This window comes from Balaenoptera acutorostrata, chromosome 7 (genome assembly GCF_949987535.1).
Source record: "Balaenoptera acutorostrata chromosome 7, mBalAcu1.1, whole genome shotgun sequence".
Classification (NCBI taxonomy): Eukaryota; Metazoa; Chordata; class Mammalia; order Artiodactyla; family Balaenopteridae; genus Balaenoptera; species Balaenoptera acutorostrata.
In genome coordinates, this window is record NC_080070.1 from 99,272,108 (window position 1) to 99,296,901 (window position 24,794).

General features: G+C 35.6%; 1 protein-coding gene across 4 annotated transcripts in view; it reads left to right on the forward strand.

Annotated features, from left to right (window-relative positions):
* Positions 1-24,794, forward strand: part of KMT2E (lysine methyltransferase 2E (inactive)) — a 98,660-nt gene that overhangs the window by 18,357 nt on the left and 55,509 nt on the right. For 2 of the 4 annotated variants that reach the window (XM_057549506.1, XM_057549509.1), the window contains exons 2-3: positions 4,176-4,248; positions 7,250-7,434. In XM_057549506.1, the coding sequence (XP_057405489.1) occupies positions 7,364-7,434 (71 nt within the window). In that variant the 5' untranslated portion in view covers positions 4,176-4,248; positions 7,250-7,363. Of the gene's footprint in view, positions 1-4,175; positions 4,249-6,094; positions 6,227-7,249; positions 7,435-24,794 lie in introns of all 4 variants that reach the window. The other 2 variants (XM_057549508.1, XM_057549507.1) reach the window with 2 other exon arrangements.

Here is a 24,794-nt window from a genome sequence, read left to right on the forward strand (position 1 = left end):
ACTTCTTGATACTTTAATTTATTTTGATTACAATATCAAATCTCTAGTGAGCTGAAGATAAGGTAAACTGGGTTGCAAGGTAAGCCAGTGTGAAGTACTGCCAAATACTGGCTGATTTGGGAAAGTGCCTCATTCTTAACTGTATAGGGGTGGTTTGGTGCTCGTTGGGTAGTATCATGAGGGTTGGCATTGGCTTATTCTTTAAAGAATTTACTCTTACTAGAGCCAATCTTGTTTTGACAAAAATTCTGTAAAAAGGATTTTAAGGGCCTGATGCCGTAGTTATTTTAACCATTACTCTGATTTTATTTTAAGAAAATAATCGAAACAGTATGTTTAGAGTTTATTTATTTTATTTTATTTTTTTTAATTGTATAGCTACTTTATTTATTTATTTATTTATTTTTGGCTGTGTTGGGTCTTCGGTTCGTGCGAGGGCTTTCTCTAGTTGCGGCAAGTGGGGGCCACTCTTCATCGCGGTGCGGGGACCGCTCTTCATCGCGGTGCGCGGGCCTCTCACTATCGCGGCCCCTCCCGTTGCGGGGCACAGGCTCCAGACGCGCAGGCTCAGTAGTTGTGGCTCACGGGCCCAGCTGCTCCGTGGCATGTGGGATCTTCCCAGACCAGGGCTCGAACCCGTGTCCCCTGCATTAGCAGGCAGATTCTCAACCACTGCGCCACCAGGGAAGCCCTAGAGTTTATAATAAAGAGGTTTGGCTGTTGGCTTTTTTTTTTTTTCCCCCCCTTCTCCTTTTTTTCCGCCATACCACACAGCATGCAGAATCTTAGTTCCCCCACCTGGGATCAAAGCCGGGCCCCCTGCAGTGGAAGTGTGGAGTCTTAGCGGATGGACCGCCAGGGAAGTCCCTGGCTGTTGCCTTTTTAAGTGAAGCTACTTCTATCACATTCTCTGATTTGCAGTCCAACACAGCAGCATCCTTTCTCCTTTACTGACAAGAATGGATTCTAGAATAGATCAGAAATTCTTAATAGTTTACTTGACTTTTACAAGTACAATAGCTGAGAATTGTTCTCCAATACTTTTTTTTTTTTTCTTTTCTGTTACGGTTTATTACAGGATATTGAATATAGTTCCCTGTGCTATGCAGTAGGACCTTGTTGTTTATCTATTTTATGTATAGTTGGTGTCTGCTAATCCCAAACTCCTAATTTATTCCTCCCCAACCCCCTTTCCCTTTGGTAACCATAAATTTGTTTTTTGTCTGTGAGTCTGTTTCTGTTTTGTAAATAAGTTTATTTGTATCATGTTTTAGATTCCAGTGATATCATAAGTGATATCATATGGTCCAATACTCATCTTTTTAAGGACTTTTCCTAAATATTTAATTCCCAGAAATGTTATCTGGTAATCATAGCTAATACTTAACTGAGTGGCACACAGAACCCTTGAAACAATTCAGAAATATGTTTTATGATTATTCCTATTTACAGATGAGGAACTAAGGCTTCAAGAGAATAAGTAACCATTATTAATAGGTGGCAGAGTGTGAAAACTGGAGCATTGCTATTTTGATATTGAATTTAGTACTAGTGGTTGGAATTGTACTAAAATATGGTATGGTGAAACTCTGTGGAACTCTTGTATAGAACCAGAAACTGTGTGTTTTGAACATTGAATTTTATATATAGGTTTCCATTTTTCATGTAGATCCATCAACATTAATCCTGACTACCAGAAGAAAGATTTTTTAAATAGAGAGTTTATTTGCTATAAAAGATTATAGTGTAAGTTGAATTGGTGAAATTCTTTATCTCTAGGAATGAAATGGTTATCAAAGGGAGACTCAAGTTAAAATTCAACTGGTTAGATAGGTGGTCTTTGCTTAACAAATAGTTCTATATAAGGAATTGAGGATACTTATGTATACATTAGTAATCTCAAATTTGGAGCCTGGTTCCCTTAACTTTTGGGTTGCTTTCAATTCACTAGCAAGGCATCTGTTTGTCCCTGAAAAATAATTGGGAATTTAAATATTTTTGTCCTTTGAGTATGTGCTTTGCACTGTCCCTGAAATACTTTAAATGCAAATTTTAGACTTTGAGCCCATGCATCTTTACTTTGTAGTGTTTTAATGCATTGCTGTGGAATGCATGTAGGTTTATTAAGTAGATTAGGTTTCGGGGAGGAGCAAAGTAGATTTTGTTACTGTTTTTTCATTTAGTGTGCCAGAATGAATGTAGTCCAGATGTTCTGCAGTGAAACAGTTATGTAGTTATTTAATTTCTCCTCTTTTTGAGAGAGGCAGTTGTCAGTTTTTCCCCCTTAACTGTAAGTTCTGGATTTTATTTTATTTATTTTACCAATCATCTGGCAAATTTTAATTTCAGGGAGACTACTGTGTAGGTTCTGGAATCAGACTGTTAGGGTTCAAAACCTGATTCTTCTATTTATTAGCTATGGAACTTTGGACAAGTTTAACTTCTCTGCCTTATCTGTGAAATGGGGTAATAAATGTACCTATGCCATAGGCTCATTGTGAGGATTAAGCATTGTAAGCAGTATTTATCATCATTATTATTATAACCTCTGTTTGGGGACATTTGAGTATCAGGTAAGTGCTTATAGAGCACTGGCTAATACTAACATTAACCCAGTTAGAGAAATACATAATTCATTCTATTGTCTTATTCTTTTTAGAATCTGATATTTATCTGTCATTTTGATTATCAGGACTAATCTGTTAATGTACTTGTGATTGTAAGATTTAAACTGTAAGATCATCAGCCTAACCTGCCTCCATTTATAGTTGAATCCCAGAATAGTGAAATGAGTTGACCAAAGTTTCGTAGGTAGTAACTTGGTAATAGATTTTGATTAACTAGTACCCTTTTTTGTTATACCTTAGTCAACAGCTGTAAGTAAAATTAAAATCATAAATGAATAATGAGGGCAGTTTAATTTCTGATTTATAAGAAAATCTCAGGTATGTGGTACCTCACAATTTCTTTCAAGTTTCTTTGTTTCATTTCTATTAGTAATTCAGCCCCAGATTCACCCGCTTATTCTCTTGTTATATGTCCAAAATGTAAACATGGATTTAATTTTAAATATTTATTGAGCTCTATGTAAGGTGTTTATTAAGGACTGAAAGGTAATAATAAATGACCCTTTCCTCAAAGAGATTATGTTAAATTGGGTTGGGCCCTTTATTTGTAATTTTAGAAAAAAATTTTCCTCATATTTTCATCTTTTCTGCCTTTTGGGTATCATATTTATCTTTTCAGTGGTATTTTTTTGTTTTTTGAACTTCTTAATGTGGTCTTAAAAGCAGCCTCAGTTTTCCAGTTCTTCTGATAAACTGTTTTCTAATTTAATTGCTTTTCCTTCTTGCCTTTTATCTCATTTTTCCTACTTTAGGGTTTTGTTTGGTTTTGTTTTGGTATCAATGCCTTTGCTCTGCTAAATCTGTGGGGTTGTTTTGTTTGTTTGTTTTGTATTTTTTGTTTTTTGTGTGGTTTTTTGGCCGTGCCACGAGGCTTGTGGGATCTTAGTTCCCTGACTAGGGATTGAACCCACACCTCAGCAGTGAAAGTGCAGAGTCCTAATCACTGAACCACCAGGGAATTCCCCTAAATCTGTTTTGTTTTTTTTTTTAAAGCTTTTTTTTTTTTTTTAAACACTATTTTATTTATTTATGGCTGTGTTGGGTCTTCGTTTCTGTGCGAGGGCTTTCTCTAGTTGCGGCGAGCGGGGGCCACTCTTCATCGCGGTGCGCGGGCTTCTCACTATCGCGGCCTCTCCCGTTGCGGAGCACAGGCTCCAGACGCGCAGGCTCAGTAATTGTGGCTCGCGAGCCCAGTTGCTCCGTGGCATGTGGGATCTTCCCAGACCAGGGCTCGAACCTGTGTCCCCTGCATTGGCAGGCAGATTCTCAACCACTGCGCCACCAGGGAAGCCCCCTAAATCTGTTTTTAATATCGTTTTTTCCCAGTTTCTTTCCAGTTTGATTTGGTATTTAGCATTGTTTCCTTTACTTGTGTTTACATTCATTTGTATAAAAGAGTGAAGAATAAATTAATTTTTTTAAGAATTAGCTGCTGTCTTTATTTGAGTCCCTTTGATTTTAGGTTCCATGTTAGACAGAAGTATCAATACCTATAATTTTATGCCATTTATAAACAGCTCAATACTCCTATGTTCACTTGGTTTCTAGGTCTATTCTGGATAGCAGGTTTTGTGAAGACATTTATTCTTTCTTGGACCTCAGATTTACCAGACATCTCATGGTATTTCCTTTTATATTATTTCATTAATGGCTGCCGTTTATTCTCAATGTATTTTGTATATATTTTACTTGCCAGTTGTATAACCAGTTTTTTGTTTACATGTAAGATATGAAAGCTTTGTGGTAGTTGTTTGTATTGTGTTGAATTGTTTTTCTCTAGTTATGCCTATGTTATAAGCTCACATCTTTTCTGTTTACTACATTGTCTTTCCCTTTCTTTTTTTCTTATTTTTAAAGACCCTAATGAATTTATGCTTTAAGTATCAGCTGGATTTTTGAACAGCGTGAGTTTTCTGGCTATGGAGTTTTTGATATTAATGAATATAGTGAAATATTTGCCACTTTATGGTCTCAGTAGATATGACCTCTTGCCTTCTGACCTCTTGTGAGTAAATTTGTGAGATCATCTTTTTTGCTGAATCAGACTCAGAGTCTGTGGTTCTGTTATGGATGTGATGATGAGTTGTTATCCTGGGGATGAGCTTCTGTGATTCTAGAAGAGAGATGCATTTCTGGAAAAGGTGCCATGTGGTTGTTTTTATAGCGCTTAATTGTATAGGTTGACAACTCATTTGGTTAATGAGGCCAGAACTGCAGTTTCATCCCGGCTGCTCTAATTCATTCACCATTTCTTTGTAGAGTGCCTTTTATGTTCTACGCACTGTGCAGGATTTGAGAGACAGGCAGTAATCACAAAAATATAAGCCATTGTCTGAAATAGGCTTATGGCAAACTCTTCACTGCTATTTAAAAACAGCTCAAATATAGTGTTTATTAAGGACTGTATATTTATATAAAAATGGGGGACACTATTAAATACGTATTCAAATAAATTGTTGTAGGTTGGAAATATTACTCAGTTACCTAAAAGAATACATAATTATTTGACTTCTGCTTTCTAGTTTCTGCCTCTGGTTTTAAAAAAAAATACAACTAAATATTTAACAACATATACCTAAAATATAAGATTTCCTGTGAGTCAAATGTTAGGATAAGCTGAGCTAAAGAAAACTTCTACCAACTAGATGCTACCAACAGGAGGAAATTTTTTTTTTTAATTTTAATTGTCTGTTCTTAGGTCCAAGTTTTCAATATTTTAAAGAAATACAGAATAATATAACATTTGATTTATATATTGCTTGCATTTTGTCATTTAGAAATTTTATAATTTTATAGCTTTGTGCAGGTTAATAAATATAGCTTTTTATGACGTAATTCTAAAACAGTCGCAGGTGCAGAAAAAGAGGTAGGGCAATTTTTCCTTTGTCTCACCCTGCTTTAATTGTTTTTAAAGAATGATTTTTTTTTTAAGAGGATGATTTTAATTTGGTGAAAACTGTAAAATCGTAGCAAATAGAGAACCATAATTACATACTTTATTTTCAAAAACTATTAGAAGATTCTCTTTCAATGAGAGCTAAAGAGTTTTTTTTATCTACACAGTTTTTTGGTTATGAAATAAGATCAACTCTTCTTATGTGACTACCACTTATTGATTGCTAAATATGCATAATGTAGTGTATGAAATGCTTTACAGTCATTATTTCATTTTCTTCACAGAAATCGTAGGAGGATATATACCCATTTATAAACAAGGAACCTGAGGCTTAGAGTGGTTAAATAACTTGCCTAGCTCACACATCTACTGTTAGAGAGAGATAGGCTCCAATGCTCATGTTTTTCACTTCTAAGTGCAATTGCCTGTTATTGTATATTTTTGTTATAACTTGAAATCTAGTAGCTCTCCCCCAGTTTTACATGGTTTAAAAGTAAAGGCTCGTTTTCTTGGATAATTCAAACCACTATTACCTCGTTATTTCCATATTTTGGTATTTTTTTCCCATAAGATATGAGCTCACAATCTGCATCATCTGTGAAATAGGAATTAACCTGAGTAGATATTCTCAAGCTTACTTGTAAAAATTAAAGATAAATACAAGAATTGCTATTTGAAGAAACACTTCTCTTCAGTATTTCAGGTATAACATGAGAGGGACAATGTTGACTGTTTCTCTTGTTTATATGGTTATCTCTGTCTGCTTTGTTCCGAGTTGTACTCTATCATTGCTGAAAATATTTCGAGTAAGTATTTCACACATAGTACATATAGCAGGTGTTAAACAGTGAATTCAGATTAGAAAAATTGATATGGAAGCTGAATATGTTTTTGTTACTATGGTAAGTTTGTTTAAAAATAAGTATTCAAGTATATGACAAGAATATTTTAAAATATTCAAGTATATTTCTCTTCTAATTGTCTGTATTAGGGATCATTAACTCATGGGAGAAAGCTGGAGAAATAAACTCCCTCCATATACATGTATTTATGTAGTATGGAAAATGACAACCACTATAAAACAATTGACTTTATTACAAATAAAATAGATTTTTTAAAAAATATATAAACAGTAGAGTAGAATTGGTTCAAATTCTGGTTTTATCTCTTAAACTGAGCAACTTTGGTTATGTTATTTAACCTTAGTTGCTTTTGAATTCCTCGGTGGTAAAATGGAGATCCCTATCTCAGAGTTGTGAGGATTAAATAGACCATCCTTGTAAAAGCTTAGTATGGTGCCTAGTCCACAGTAAGTCTCAATATTTGTTAGTTTATTGTTAAATCATTCACTGAACCAAGAAGACTTATTTTTGGATAGTGCTATAAGAAATTCTGTTTTATCTTTCAAAATGAATAATATTTGTTGGTTCCTCACTAAGCAATATGCCTTAGTAATCCTTCTTTTGGCATCCTAAATTCATTCCCTAAGGAAGATTATGATTCAGAAACTTTTCTTTTGATCATAATCTCATAACTTAATTCCAGAAAAATAAAATAGAGACTCCTTGAGCAAATTCCAATTGGTATTGATATTTTAATAAAGAATGTTTTCTTCATGTATTTTACTTACCTTTGTTATAGGTTGACTGTTGTTGGGAATATGAAGATGATTAACTTTTGGTTCCCTTTTCTTTTTTTTTTTTTTTTTCCCTTTTCTTTTAAACAGGGTTTGTGGATGCACTTAGATGTTTGCAATGAGCACTGTGGCTGGCATGCCCCAGTGTTTTGGATACCAATGCATAGGACTCCATAGTAATCGAATTTACCAGAGGCGAACGTCATGAGCATAGTGATCCCATTGGGGGTTGATACAGCAGAAACGTCATACTTGGAAATGGCTGCAGGCTCAGAGTAAGTATTTAAATTGAAGGTATTTTGGATAGGGAAGGGCAAAATATTTCATGTAATTATTTTAGCACAACCAAGCAGTGCTTGATTTGCATTTATATTTTTTCTCATTTTAGACTCTTGGCTAAAATAAAATGTCAGAAGTTTAAAGGCAAAAATTCCTTTAACTAAAATTACTTTGTAAATAACTTTTGAGCCAAAATGCTCTATCTTTTTAAGATTTTTTTTGTCTTTTCCATTTGCTAATTGTTGACATCAAGAGCCAAGGTAACAGGTTATTGTTTTTTTAAATTGTAAGATCTTTCATGTTTATATTGGAAAATTAATTTGGTTTTAAATTTGAATCTTTAAAAAATTGTAATATCCGTTTAAACACAGTAATTCGTTTTTTAAAAAGTTGAGTTGAGGGCTTCCCTGGTGGCGCAGTGGTTGGGAGTCTGCCTGCCGATGCAGGGGACGCGGGTTCGAGCCCTGGTCTGGGGGGATCCCGCATGCCGCGGAGCAGCTGGGCCCGTGGGCCACGGCTGCTGGGCCTGCGCGTCTGGAGCCTGTGTGCTCCGCGGCAGGGGAGGCTGCGATAGTGGGAGGCCCGCGCACCGCGATGAGGGGTGGCCCCCGCTTGCCGCAACTGGGGGGCGGGCCCTCGCACAGAAACAAAGACCCGGCACAGCCAAAAATAAATAAATAAAATAAATAATAATTAAAAAAAAAAAGAATGTAGCTCTTGATTGTCAAGTTTAACTTAATTGTAAGTAAATTATAGGAAAAAAAAGTTGAGTTGAAAAATAAAATTCAGGCCATTTTTAAGTAAGAAAAAGGGAGTATTTCCTTCTAGATGTGTACTTTGCCACTTTTTGCTTTTATGGGAGCCATTTCTGAGGGATTCAGTGAAAGGTTCTTCCTTGCCTCTAACTCTTTGGTCTTGGCAGTTGTGTGGATAGATTTCATTTTATTTTGATCTTGAAAGACCACTACATTAACACTAAGTTATTGCTGTGAAAATTGATTGTTTTTGGAAATTGCAAGGGGTTCATGTGACAGTGTTGGAATCTAAAGGATGGAAAGATGCATATGTTTGCTCTCGGATTCAATATGTAGTTGTATTGTGCTAAATGGGTTGCTCATTGACCAGAAAGCTGAATTCAAGTTAAAAAAGAAAACAAACAAATTTATTTATTTTTGAGCTCCTAAAACTGGTATGTAGAAAGGACAAAAATTGCAGTTAATATTCTCCTTTTGCTGGCATTTCAAATGGTCTAGAAGTGTTTTCACCACTCTTGCTTCTGCCACTGAGAAAGACTCAGGGATGCTCTCTAGTATTCCTGTAATATGCTACATAGTCCATTTAACTATATGATTATTATAATAACAGTTTTTAAAAGTCATTTTTTTTTACACTGTGTGTTATTTTTGTTGTGAAATAATAGATTCCCAAACATGGCACTCTTATGACAGTTGATTGACATTCATTCTGCCCAGGTAGTGACACTACTAAGGAAGGAAAGAACCTGGAAGCAGGGCTTGACAGGCAAGAGGTTCCCAGGCTAAAGTACTAGTTTTTCTTAATGTATAGCATCTGATAGATGCAAATCTATATCTGATGATAGTTATAGGCGTTTATTGGTAATAAAGAGTCTTTGCTTCCTAAAAATATTCGCCTTGACAGTCTTTTTTTAAATTGGCCTCTTAAGCACTGAATACAAGATGTAATTTATGAAATATTATTTATATACCAGATAGGAATTAGTCCAGTATACAATGTGAGATACACCTTTGCCTTGTTTGCATGTTTAGTATGTGTACTGTAAGGTAATTCACAAACAGAATGAAAGCCACATATCAATTATGCTGTTAAAATAGAATGAATAATATATTGAAAGAGGGCAGTGTACGGGATTGCTTTCTGCCTATGTTCTTTATTAAATGCATTTATATAGCATGTATAGAAAAATTATGATTTATATTTTGGAGCCAAATCTTTCCTAATACAAATGTGGCCATTTTTATTATGAGAAAATGATCAATTTGTAGGTAATTACAGAATGACGATTTTTTTAAAGAACATTTCTGTTTTAGGAAATTAGTTTTTTCTATTCCACATACAAGTGTATGTCCTTTGGGCATAGTATCCTCTACTCAGTGGACACAGAAAGGATAGCTGGTACCAGTTTCTGTTATGTGACAACTATCAGAATTTTTGTGGTTTAATTTTCAGACTTAAAAACTTTTCTCTCTATGTATATATAAATATATAAAACCTGGAAGCTTAAAAAGATCCTTAAATCACATCACCCCACCACCCATTCCCACAGATACATAAAGCTTTTGGAGCTGTTTTCATAAGAAATGTTGATGTAATTAACATGTCGCTTCCTTTTTATTTCAAATAAGTAATCAGAAGATACTATAGTTGTGTTGATGCAGGATCCTGTGAAGCTACATAATTATTTCAAAATGTTTTTTAAAAAGAGAGAATTACATTTTATTACACTCATGTGGCTATATAATGTTATTAATTATATGTTATATTTTTTTAAATATTGTACTGCTAAATTATAATATATCACTAATAAACTAATATAAAGTTTAGGAGGTACTTGATGATTGCTTATTGAGTGAATTAGTGTACTAGACCAAATTTATGCTCACTTCTAAGGCTGTAAAGGGGAATTTATTTGATCACTTAATGTTCATCTAGTCTGAGTTCATCTAGATAGAGTTCATGCTATCTGTAGCATTTTATAGATAGGAAATTGAAGGTCTGGTTCAGGATCTATGAAGAATGGGTTTGCTAAGCTCTAGTCTGGTATTTTTATACTCAGTGATGTTTGCTCTTGGATTATTGTGTCTCTAAAATAAGACTCATTATTCCCATCAAGTCCAGCTTCTTTGTTACATATTTCTTTTCCTCTCATTACTAAGTTTTAAAAAATCTTGGGTTTGTTTTACCTTTCCTGCAGAGTTAGGGATCTTGTATTTTGCTATTTTCTGTTCCCTGTTACCTTGCCAAGAGTTGGTTTTACACCTCCAGTGCCTCTCAGTTCAAACTAGCCACACTTCAGGTGTTCAGTAGCACATGTCTAGAGGCTGCTGTATTGGATAGAGAAGTTCTAGACGAAATAACAAAGTATAGGCTCTCAGAAGAGAAAAGAACAATGAAGTCTAGGCTAGTTATAAAAATTCCAAGTGAGATCATAATGATCTGTTTCTTTCTGAATAAGAAAGATAAAGATGTAAGTATAAGGTGTAGATATTATTTTCAAATTATAGGTGAGGAAACTGAAGTCACAGAGCAGTTAAGTGGCAGTGATCTGTTTCTTTCTGAATAAGAAAGATAAAGATGTAAGTATAAGGTGTAGATATTATTTTCAAATTATAGGTGAGGAAACTGAAGTCACAGAGCAGTTAAGTGGCAGAGGCAGAACTTATTGATGTGTTGATTTTAGGCTTATTTCTATTATAGCTCCTTTTCTAATACTGTTACAAAAAATGATCTATATAACAGCTGATTTATTTTGATATATGGTTCATGTAAGTAGTAGCTTTAGTTTTAGGAGTAGTAAATTCAGTATAATATATGATTGCATGTAACAAAGGTATTCTCATCAGGTCTCTGCTCAAAGATAAGAAATATGAAAGAAAACCTAGACTCCATTACCACTAGATAGATAGGAAAGTGAGCCAGAGTACAGCCATTTATTAGAATTGTGTGTTTTTTATCCTAATTGGTAGAAATTGACCTATTCTGTTGCTTCTTACCTATTTTACATCTGACATTCCATCTGAATTACTAAATTGGTTAAAGAAGCAAAGATGAGAAACCCTTCTGGAGCTGGGAAGTGGAAAGAGGTATAAATGGGGAGTGTTAAATTTATTCTTTCCTAGCCTTTTTAAAAAAGAAGAGCCAAATTACTTTTTCCTCTCAGAGACTGGGAACATAATTGGTAACATTGTACTCCTTTTAACATTATTATTACTACCAAATATTCCTTTAGAAGTCTTTATAATGAGCTTTTATATAATTATGTGTATTTTTGGATGAGGTAGACAAATTAGTAAATGTGACATATCTAAGTTATAGGTGAATTATTTTGGAGGAGGGCTTTTAGTACTATGCCTGGCAATACAGTAAATGCCTCTTTGTTGACTTGAAAGTACTAAAAAGAGATATCTGGGTTTTCAGTTTTGTTCTGCCACTAACATACTTAATTATGATAGACTTAAGCCACTTAATTATGGTAGGCTTTTGTATCTTCATTTGAAAAACAGGGCTTGGATTGAAGTATTAATGTGACTCTTTTTGACTCCAAATTTCTGAGATTCAGTACATTTTTACTATCTATATTTTGTTTATAGTATTTGATATTAAGTTATTTCAGTGTCACTAGAGCCACCTGCTGACAGAATTGATTAATTTGTTGCAGTGTTTGGTTGCTTTTAGTCTGAATTTCTGTAATTGAAGATACTAAAATGTTTTGTGTATAATGAAATGTTTTCAATAGCTTTTTACTTGTTCATGTTCCACTAGTACTTAACATTTCTGCTTATGATTTCTTTACACTTAATCTACTATCAAGAAACTAATACTTTCCTCTGCTCTTAAAGTGTTGAGTTGCTTATCCTAATTTGGAAGTGCTTTCATTTAAATGTGATTTTGTTTTAATATTCAAAAGCCTATTTTAAAGTACTGTCTTAGCATTGTTTAGAACGATTCTTAGAATGACATTGAATTTCTCATTTGCTTTATACTTAATAATAAACACATTTTTTCTCTAATTTTTTTTCCCACTTGTGATACCGATTACAGAGCTCACTGCATTCATAGAGTTGTCTGTAACATAGTGTGTAATACCTCTTCATAACCCCAGCAAAAAGTTGGGCAGGTATTATTCCCATTTTGCAAAAGAAATGCAGCTCAAGGAGATTAACAGACTTAATTAACTAAGGCCATAGTTAATAAAAAAGGCCATGGTTAATAAAAAATAAGAGAGTTAAACCCAAGGCTGCTTGGCTCCAGATCCATTTTGCACATAGATCCAAAGAGCTAAGTTTTCTTAACGGATGAGTTAAATGAAGTAAAATGCTACATGTGATAAACTGAGGACAATTGTCACACCAAACCTCTCCATTTAAAAAAATTTCTTGTATACTGTTGTAGTTTGTGTAATTTTAATATATCTTTAAAAAGTAACAGGTTATAGCAAGAATGATAGACATGTTTTGATCCCAGATCTGAAGGAGCGTACTGAGAACTCATGGAGAGCTTTCACGTTCATTACTATAACAATTAGGGAGCCAGTCTATCCGTGTGCAGTTACTGATACCCAAGTGTCTGTTGTTGAATGCTTTAACATTAAAAGGAAAATTAGAGGTTTCACCTAAAACAGTGGTATAAGCTTCTCATTAAAATCCACCTATATTTTGTAGGTTTATACAGGGAAGAAATTAAATTTTTGATGAGGAAGAAGGAAGTCATAAAAGTCCAATTTCAGGAGGAATCAGAGCTCATTTTGATCAATCATTCTAACCTGTTCCTTTTCTGTAAATGCCTCTCTTAATTTAATGATTGACTTTTCTCTCTTTTTAGATCTTCAGTTCACCTGACTACTTAAACGTCTGCACTAAAATGATGATTTTTGATGGCTTTTTAAAGAATAAGGGTATTTTGATATAAACAAGGTTTTAAATTTGTAAAGTGGTTCCAGGGAAATGTGGCAACATCAGTTAGATTACTGTAAACAAAATGGTAGTTGTTCTGCTTTGTGAGTTTTCAACAATAATCTAGAACTGTAACGTATTTGAAAAGAGCCTATTTTCATTTTTATGAATGAAAATATTACATAAATAATTTCAACTTTAATGACCAAAATTGTTCTCCATATTTGTAAAGTTTGTGAAGTAATGACAGTTAAAGTGACATAGATTCAGAATTACCAGAAATCAGGCTTTGTGTAACTCTAATAAAATGACACATAGTACTATTTTGTAATACAGAAATGAGGTAAAGCTGTTTACCTCATTAGGTCATTAATCCATAGGCATAAATAGCACTCTGGTAAATTTCACAGGAATAGTGGGGATAATGCAGTTTGGTGGGAGAAGTACTAGACCAACATAAGAGATATGGGCTTTGGTAATTTCTTTGCTATTATAATGCCATGTGACTTAGAATTAAGACTTCATTTTATAAATGTGGAAACTGAGACCCAGCGTGATTATGTGGCATGTCCCATGGATACACAGTGACTTAATAATAAATTAGGGCTTGGATCTAGAGTTTGTGGCACTTAGATCAGTCATCTCCCGGTCTGTAAAACTGGAGGTTGGACAATGTGATGTTTAAAATACCTTCTAGAACAGTGCCTGAACATCACTTTAGAGCAGCAGATACTCTGTTTCCCTGAACAGTACCTGTCCTACTGCACTCTGTGCCACACCAAGCAGGACTCAGCAGCTGATCCTCAACCCCTAGCTTCATGACAGCATTGTCTGGGGGTCCAGGAACTGCCCTCCACATTATGCCTGTCTAGACTCAGCAGGAGCAGATCTGCTACCACTAATTCTAGGCCAGAACAAAACTACTTCCAATCTGAGGGAAAGAAACCATATCCTGACACTCCCTTGGGGCCATATGCAGACGAGCCCTACTATATCTTTGTTCTATCTGCTCTACTAACCAAGTCTTAGCAACAGCCTTTTACCTTTTCCAAGACCCCAGTATCACCTCACGGGGTCAGAGGTAGGTTCTGAGAGTGGCTAATTCAGATTAAGTCTTGACCTTTTGTCAGTATCATCTGTGCCTCTCATTCCTGTAATTCCTTGTGCACTGTCTAAATTGTAGGCCCATTCAGATGCTTGAATCTTTGCATCGTTCACCCTTTTATTAATTCTTCCACTTGCTCCATACAAATCGGCTTTTACTTTGACCATGCTACTGGCATACTGAAGCTAATGCATGGTTTTCAGGCCTCATATTGCTTGCTCTCTCAGCAGGATTTGATGCTATTGATTCTCTGTACCTTTGGCTTTAGTGAAACTATCCTTTTGTGGTTTCCTTTCTTTCTTTCTTTTTCTTAAACTGTAGTAAAATATACATAACATAAAACTTACCATTTTAACCATTTTTAAGTTTACAGTTTGGTGGCATAAAGTACATGAAGTACATTCACAGTGTTACCACAGTGTCCAGGCAAGAGATGACAAGGGCTTGGACTAGGAAAATGGTAGAAATGGAGAGAAGTGTACTGATTCTAAATGTATATTGGAAGGAGACACAGGATCGACCATAGAATTAGTGTAGAGGGTGAGGGCAAAGGAGCAATCAAGAATGACACGTTAGGGTTTTGGATTAAGCAACTGGATGGAGATAGAGTTGTTTAAAGAAAAAGATGAGCCTGGGGAAAAAAGAAAACATCTGTGGGCAGAAGATCAAGCAAAAACGGAGAAAGAGTGGCCAGTTAAGTGTGGTACCCAGAAAGCCGGCAGAGTTAAATCTTTTTAGGAGAAGGGAATGGTTATTTACATCAAATGCTGAAAAGTGTATATAAATTACGATTACCAATTGGTTTGACAACATGGGTAAAGTGCTGTTGTGCAGCCTGGTGTTGAGCACAAACAACTCTTTCAAGTAGTTTTCTCTAAAGAGGAACAGAGAAATAGAATGATAAATAAAAGGGGGCAGGCGTTTTGTTTTTGTTTTTTTTTTTTAAAGGATTTTCTTTTCTTTTTTATTTATTTATTTATTTATTTATTTATTTATTTATTTATTTATCTATTTATTTATTTATCTATTTTTGGCTGTGTTGGGTCTTCGGTTCGTGCGAGGACTTTCTCCAGTTGCGGCAAGCGGGGGCCACTCTTCATCGCGGTGCGGGGACCGCTCTTCATCGCGGTGCGCGGGCCTTTCTCTATCGCGGCCCCTCCCGTCGCGGGGCACAGGCTCCAGACGCGCAGGCTCAGCAATTGTGGCTCACGGGCCCAGCTGCTCCGTGGCATGTGGGATCTTCCCAGACCAGGGCTCGAACCCGTGTCCCCTGCATTAGCAGGCAGATTCTCAACCACTGCGCCACCAGGGAAGCCCGGGGCAGGCGTTTTAAATGGAATAATAAATAAGACAGGAATGATCTAACATAGAGGGAGACTGAAGATACAGGAGACATGGGATAATAACTGCAGGCAAGAGTAAAGTGTAAAGATCTTGAAAAGGCAAGAAGGGATGAGAACCAGAGGGCAAGTGGAAGAATAGGACTGTAATAAAAACATTAATAAAACATTAATAAAATAAAAAACATTTTTCCATTTTACAAGAGAAAAACAGAATTTGAATATAAATACAAGATTTTAGATAATGGAGTTGTGCTCCCAGTACCTAAAACAGTAGCTGGTATATAATAAACCCTCAATAAATATTTACTAATAAATTAATAAGGAATTCCTATTGAGTTCTTGTTACATTTTCAAAGAAAGTTATACCACTGAACTAGTAGTACTTGCTTATTAAGCCATTGAAATTAGAGAAAAAGGGTACTCTTTATTACAGTCAATTCTGTCCCAGAATTTGCGCTCTCTAAACAAGCAGTTGGCAAACTAGGATCCCTGAGCCAAATCCAGCCTGCTGCCTGACTTTTGTGAATTAAGTTTTATTAAAACTCAGTCATGGGGCTTCCCTGGTGGCGCAGTGGTTAAGAATCCGCATAAATAAATTAATTAATTAATTTTAAAAAACCAAACAAAACAAAACTCAGTCATGGACTTCCCTGGTGGCGCAGTGGTTAAGAATCCGCCTGCCAATGCAGGGGACACGAGTTCGAGCCCTGGTCTGGGAAGATCCCATATGCTGTGGAGCAACTAAGCCCATGTGCCACAACTACTTAGCCTGCGCTCTAGAGCCCACAGGCCACATCTACTGAGCCCACTCACCACAACTACTGAAGCCCGCATGCCTAGAGCCTGTGCTGTGCAACAAGAGAAGCCACTGCTATGAGAAGCCCGCACACCGCAACAAAGAGTAGCCCCCGCTCACTGCAACTAGAGAAAGCCCGCATGCAACAAAGACCCATCGCAGACAAAAATAAATAAAAAATAAATAAGTTTATTAAAAAAAAAGTCATGCCCAATTATTTACATATGTTTTCTGGCTTTCCAAGTACAGTAGAGCTGAGTAGTTGCAACAGAAACCATGTTGTTCCAAGCCTTAAAATATATTTACTCTCTGGTCCTTTACAGAAAAGGTTTGCTGGCCCCAGCTCTAAATTTAATTTTAAATTCCAAAATCTGGGACGTGAGAAAGGATTTTCTACAACAAACATGTACTTTATAGTCATGACACATCTAAGTTAAGAGGTCTAGTAATGTGGAGAGCTATTTGGGTGGAGCTAATGAGATAGAATTAGGTTAAGGCTGATTTGGAAGTCATGAACACTTAGGAAATGGTGAAAGCTACAGTACTAGTGGATTAAACCTCCAGTACAGTTTACAAAGTACAGACACCTAGAAAACAAAAATATTTAAGAAACAGGAGAAGAAACATTTAAAAAGGAGATTAAGGCATGGAAAGAAAACCAGATGGAAAACAGTTTGGTGGTTTCTCAAAACGTTAAACATAGAATTACCTTATGACCCAGGAATTCTACTCCTAAGTATATACCCAAAAGAACTGAAATCAAGGGCTCAAAACAGGTACTTGAATACCAATATTCATAACAGCATTACTCATAATAGCCAAAAGGTGGAAGCATCCCAAGTGTCCATCAGCAGATGAATGGATAAACAAAATGTGGTACATCTATACAGTGGAATATTATTCAGCCATAAAAGGAACAGAATTCTGAAACATGCTACGAATGGATGAACCCTGAAAACATTACACTAAGTAAGCCAGACACAAAAGGATAAATATTTTATAATTCCATTTATATAAAGTGTCTAGAATGGGCAAATAGAGACAGACAGTAAAATAGAGGTTACCAGGTGCTTGGGCCTGGAGGAGGTAAGAGGTTTAATGAGTACAAAGCGTCTGGGAGGATGAAAACGTTTGGAAGCAGACAGTAGTAAGTCATGAATCATATGGCTTGAAGGTCTCTTGGTTAACCCCAAAGCTTATTATACACAAATGATTGTTGAATGCTCATATCTTAGCTAATTCTATTTCATTTGTTTAGGAGAGGTAGAACTAAAGCTACAAGTTTTTTTACAGCCTCTTCGTGGTAGATAGATATACAGGACTATAGAACTGAACAAAATGTCCCTTATATGTTAAAAAAAAAAAAAAAAAAGTCTTAAACAGCTAGTGTGATTTCAATGAGTTGAATGCTGTAGTTCTTTAAAGTAACAGTTCTGGTTAGTGCCTATTTCAGGAAGGTGGAAAATACTAAAAGACATTAGGAAACTAGCAGAATTAAAAGAGTGACAAGAGGGAAATTGAAATTTACTACATTATTTGAGTGACTGAGTACTCACCATGATAGAAAATATTAGGACAGAATGTATCAATAGAAGTAGGAAGGATATAAAGTTCTCCAGTATAAGATTTTTAACCAGTGATGGTATTTTAACTAGGAAATTTTTAATCATATTGTCTTTAACCGAGGAAGGCTTAAATTCCCAGATCATATGGTTAAGAGGAGGAGTTTAAAATATAATTGTATTTTCTCAACTTTAGAGTCTATGTAAAGGTCTCGTTTTGGAAGCTCGTTAGTAATGTGCTATAGATCAAAAACAGGCGCTTGAAGCTGACTCAAGCTTTGTGTGGCTAAACAGCCAAGTGAAAAGTTTCTTTCAGAATTCAGAGCTGTTTTAAACGGAAAAGTCGACTCAGAGAAGTTTGGCATGACATGTAACAACTAGAAATTAAGTGGATGAAAAGATAATTTGATGCGTATTTGGCAAATGACACCAAGTTTAGTAAGGTTTTAAAACACATTATAAGAAGGAAGCCTGCTAGAGAATTAATGGAAACTTCTTGTTGGTGGTGTAATTGATAGATCCAGGGATTATCAAGAGTTAAGTCTTCTTTCAGTAATAAAATATTTTAAAGTCATTTATTTCCACATTGTCATTGAAAGTAGCTAAGTTTCAAATGAATCTAACAGTGGTTAATGTGCTGTGTTCTGTACCTAACAAAAAATTAATGTAGGTAAATCATCAAGGTGGGTTGGTCCTGTACTTAGTATTGAAGGAATTCAAGAATAAAATTGCAGAATTATTAGTTGTAATAGCAAGTTGCATAGTTTCATATCCCTTTCTTCAATAAAAAGGTTACCAGTTTGGACCCTGGGCACCCTACACTCATGAGGATCACTTTGAAACTAGACAGGGTACTACATGTTTTTCAGTGAAGCAAAGAACTGAGCAAAGGTAACTTATCACTTACCTTGGAGAGGTAACACTCTTGGAGAGGTAGCACTTTTTACATGTTCTCATCAGGTTCAGAGCTTCTAAACCTACTGAATCTGGGAGAATTATTCACAGATTGCTCAACCTCACATTTGAAGCCCTCAGCTTTATTTTGCCATGCTGCTGCTCTGATCTTTCCTGTGGGAGAAACAAACCATTAGTGGCTCTGTATAGTTTTTCAGGATAAAGATCATATTCCTTAGCTGGATACCCAAGGTACTTCTTGAACTGTTCCTTGCCTGACTTATCTGCCCTCATCTCTGGCCCCTTCTCTATACCTTTAACTCTTTCTGCTCTGAATTTTAGCAGTTCTTTTTAATCTGTGCTTCCTAAACTACAGTGAATGTAGATTGAGGTGCTTATTACAATATAGATTTGTGAGCCTGACCTTTAAAATTTTTGATTCATTTGGTAAAGTAGAGTTGTAAGAAATTGTAACATGCACTACTGATGAGTGTGATGCTGGTGGTCTGTTGATCATGCTTAGAGAAACATGCTTAAACACTTCTTGCTGTTGATATCTCTGATTCCATGTGTGCCTTCTGTCTGGAATATCTTCTCCATCTCTTCCACCTCTATTTCTTGGGCTTGTTAACTTATTCTTTAAAACTTACTTAAACTATTATGAATTATTATGAATGGCCCCTGTGTGTGCCTCTTTTGGCACTATTGTAATCATAGATGTACTTGTTTGTCTTCCCCATACATCAGTTTCTTGAGAAGGGCCGCTGTTACTTCTTTATTTTTTGATTTCCAGCATCTCAGTCTCTTCTACTTAGTGTGTGCTCAGATGTTTATTGAGTGAGTGAAAACTGTATTATAAGTTCCTTGAAGGCAGAGACAGTGTCTTATCTTTATAACTCTCATAGTCCCTGGCAAACATTAGGCCCTCAGTATTTGTTTAATCAGTGCTATTCAAACTGAGGTCTGTGGTTGTAATCCCTAGGGAGCTCTGTGAGCTCTCTGAAATTTAAAAATTTTGCTATATTAATTTTTATTATTTATTTATTTTTGCTATATTAATTTTGAGCTAGGAAAAAAGAGTATGTTTAGAATCATTCTGGTTGACTACCACTTAATACCAAATATTGCCATGAGATTTCAGTGCAAGGGCTTGAATTTGTGTTCGATGGTGTTGGTACACAGATCACTTAAAGATCTGGTTTAATGTAATCTTTTTCTAAATCCAAATCTACAAAGAAAAATCCCCCTCCTTCTATTATGGGGATTTGTGTATTTAATTTTGAGAAAATAAAATTTCAGCTAAATAAATAAACACTGTCTTGAAGTCTAACTGACCTCTCCATACTCCTTAAAGAGTCTACAGGCCATTTTTCCTACCTTTTGCATATGCATGAGATATCGTCTTTCTCCATCATTACTGCTTTTTTTAAAATTAAATTTTTTCAATAGAAGATCTACCTCGTTTAACATTCAAATGTTGAAATTCCTGCATATCTCTCAGAAGCATTCTCACATCTAATGAAACCTCATGATGTCACTCCTTATCTTTCCTGTTACTCAGGTAGACATGTCCTTCTCTTGAACCCTGCAGAATCTGGAGCCTAGAACGTTGACCTTTTGCAACTCCTACAAGGAGGTCTTTTTAGGTTCAACTAAACATTCAGACTTAAAAGACTATAGTACGCCATACTTGGCATTAGTCTACATGGTGTAAATAGGATAGGAGCCATAGCTTATCAGAGGTTAGCATCAAGTGTTCCTCTCTGTGTGAGTCTATGAAAGAGTACAGTCAGCCATCCAGGAGTTATTTTCTTGGGTTCTCAGGTGGCTGGTCAGGGACAAGGAGTTAAGATCCACATTGGGCAGATGTGAAGGTGTTCCCTAATTTAGAGGCCCCATGCACCTCAGAAGCCAATATTTCTTGTAACAAGCATAGGCGGAACTTCCAGGAGTCACTGCATCTTGGGGAAGTTCACATCTGTGGCATCCTCATCAAGTATTTATAATTTTCCCAGTCCAGATACAATTAATTTACCAACCAAGGATCATTTTTATTAATGTACCTAGCAATATAGCAAATTAGCTATCAGGTTTGCAGGGGAACAGAGGCAGAAAGTTGATGAAAGATCAAGGTCTCATGCGTAAGAGGAAAGAGTTTTTTTTAAGCATTTACCCATACCTTTCTTAGGGCATTACCCTATTTTTGCCTTGTATGGGGGTTTTTGTATACCTGTCTCTTTTTGCTAACCCTGCCATTCCTTCCACGATCGGAAACTCTGAGGAGAGGGGTGTGAGTAGGTTTTACATATCTTTCTATCCTGTCTAGAATCTAACAAGTTACTTTACGTATTGAACATCATCATAGAACTATTTGTTGAATTACAGTTTGTGTGCTCCTTTGATTGTAAGGTAAATACACACAAGAAAAACCCAGAAAAATTCTATAAGTGGGATTTATCATAGATTTATAGATCAGTAGATCTGTAATTCTATAGATCTATAGATCAATAGATTTATCATCTATTTATCATAGATGGAAACAAAGTATAGGAATAAACTTTCTGGATGGAGTGGCCTAAACTGTGGTGTCCTCCTCCAGCATTATTAGGGTTGCTCTGTTTTAATGTCTATATGACTTCTTTGGAATAGGGACTGTATAATGCATCTCCAGATTCATTCTTTCATGTACTGAAAGCTTATGTTAATGGTGATAAGATACAGATCTGAGAAGACTGTGAGTCAGCAGAAAATGGCAGATGCTTCACTATAAGCAGGGACAGAAATATCAATACTAAGATAAGATCATTTCTTGACTTTGTATAGTAAACTATGTCAAGAGAGTCCAGCAAAGTGATGATCATCATGAGATTATCATCTCTTTGTACAGGGTATATTATACTCATGGCTGTTGTACCCTGCCTTTCTGTCTGCCACATATTATTGAAGAAATAAATGGATCTGAGGAAACATAAATGATCACCAGGGCTTAAGGGGCATGTTATGAAGATTGTTCATAAGTTTGAGACCTGTGTATTGAGAAACATGAGAGTTCAGTGGAGGTAGGAGTGAACCTATCTGTATGGATAGGTTCTTAGTCACTTAACATAAAACATAAAAACTAGGGGGTGCCTTTAAGAGTTTTAAAGAGAGGAATAAAATAAAGTATTCCCATACAAAATTTTTGAATAAAATAGTCACTTCTCTTTAAGGAGCTCACATACTGCTCCTTGGTTTAACATGTTGGATATTCCTTTCTTTTCTTTTTTTTTTTTTTTTTTATGGCCGCGCCCTGTGGCATATGGTATCTTAGTTCCTTGACCAGGAATTGAACCTGCACTCCCTGCATTGGAAGCACGGAGTCTTAACCACTGGATTGCCAGGGAAGTCCCAACATGTTGGATATTAGATTGTGTGAAAAATGTATCTAATATATTATATCAGATTGTGTTAATCTACATAAACCTTACATATGTATATTAAGTATTCCACGAAAATTAGCTTCATTTTTCATTGACATGCTTAAGGCTTAACATACCTCTATATAGCTCTTTTAAAACCCTTTTAAACCAAAACTTTAGAAATATTCATTTTAAAACAGTCTAAACATTTAAAAAATCTCTGCTGCCAGTGATAGTGATTCCTTGCTTATTAGCTTTTGTGTTGAAATTAGGAATGTTTTAAGCAGTGATTGGAATTAAAACTAGAACATTAATCTCATTCTGTTGTTACACCATTTTCTATTTCCTATTTTGTTTGTGGTAAATAACCTTTACTATAGTAATTGGTCCTTGCCTCCTGGAGCGTATAATGTCATTAAAAGAGATAAGGAAAGTAAGTATGGAAAAGTGATGTATGTATATTGCTTTGTGTGTTCATGTTAGATTAGTAATACGTATGTGTATATGTGTGTATATACACACACACACACACACACACACACACAGTGTAGCAATAAAACATTTTGCTGGTTAATGTTCTGAATCACCAACCTAGAATTTTAAAACTTTATTATATCAATATTACATGTTCATGATTACTAATTACATTTCTTGGTATAAAGTTTAGTCTTTTGCTATGTAAAAAACTGTGGTGTATATGGACTCAACTCTAAGAAAATATGTATTAAAAGTCTGCTTTACAAAAGGATAGCAAAGGCACTTATTTCAATCTAATTTAGGGAGTTATGGGACTGTACTTTAAAAATAAACTTTATGGGGCTTCCCTGGTGGCACAGTGATTAAGAATCTGCCTGCCAATGAAGGGACCTGTGTTCGATCCCTGGTCCGGGAAGATCCCACATTCTGCGGAGCAGGTAAGCCTGTGCGCCACAACTACTGAGCCTGTGCTCTAGAGCCCGCGAGCCACAACTACAGAGCCCGCGTGCTGCAACTACTGAAGCCCGCGCGCCTAGAGCCCGTGCTCCGCAACAAGAGAAGCCACCGCAATGAGAAGCCCGCGCACCGTGACGAAGAGTAGCCCCCGCTCGCAGCAAGTAGAGAAAGCCTGCGAGCAGCAGCAAAGACCCAACACAGCCAAAAATAAAAATAAAATAAATAAATTTATTAAATAAATAAAAATAAACTTTATAAGGACTTTAGCACATGTTTAGAGCTCAATAAATATTTACTAAGTGATTTAAATATCAGTAAGGTTTTGATACCTTGCAAATATAGTGATTTATTTAAAATAGGTCTAGTTAAACTTACACTTAGAACTTTACTGGAATTGAATTATTGTGGAATTAAGGTTTTAAAATAATTTAAAAGCAACTTCAGACTGAATATTCATAGTTAGATTGAGAGGCATTTCTGAATACATGAGTATGTTACATATTTATAATACATTACAGTTGAGAAAAATACATTTTCACATCCTCTGTGTCATTTGAGTTTCATCCATATTTCTGGGGACAGGGTGAAGCAGGTAATTTTATCCCCACTTTACAAATAAAAAACTCAGGTTCAGGAAGGTGCATACTGTACCTGTACCCATTTAATGGCCAGCATTAGACGTGTAAGTCCCAATTCCATGTTCTTCCTACTGGATAAAACTTGTTAATTTTGATGGAGTTTGGGAGAGAAAATAATAAATGCATATGGGAAGATGGTTGACAGCATATGAAAATATTACATGAAAAGTAATAAATTAACAGTACAGCAAATAAGTGCTATAGGAATCTGTAGGATTTATAAAATTACGAGTTGAAGCAGTCACAAAAGTGCTCCTTAAGGAGTACCTGAAGTGAGTCTTGAGGACTGTGTTGAAATGAAGAAGTAAGGGTTAAGAGAGATTCCCCAGATAGAGGCTTAGAAATAGATGGCGAGGACGTCTTCCTGAGTTGGGAGGAAGTATACCATTCTTATAGTTACCTATTTTATATAGGACAGTATATGTAAGATAAAAGGCTTGGGGAACTTCCAAAAAAAAAAAGAAAAACCTTTCTAGTAGGGAAATACAAAAATATGTACGGTAGTAGGGAGAATAGTATAATAACCTCAGGTGGCCATTACTCAGATTCAGCAGTATTCAAAGTTTTGCCAGTCTTGTTTCACGTATCCCATAGTTTTGAAGATTTTTAAAGCATATCCCCACATCAGTTTAACTATGTATACTTCAGTATGTATCACTAACACAGAAGGACTTTTTTTTAAAAACCGCAATACTATTATCTCATATAGCAAAATTAATACTTCCTTAATATAAAATACCAAGTTCATCTTCAGATTTCTTTCACTTGTCTCAAAACTGTCTTTCTGTAATTGGCGTGTTCAAATTGGCTCCAGACAAGATCCACACATTGTATTTGATTGAAATGTCTCTTGAATCATTTTTTTATCTGGAACAACCCTTTAAATTGTGTTTTTCCTCATACTGTATAAGAAACTGGATCATTTGGCCTACAGAAGTTTCAGTATTCTGTATTTGGCTCTTTTCTTCCTTTTGGCATCATGTAATATTCCACTTTCCCCATATTTCTGATAAACTGATATTTAGATAAAGAGATG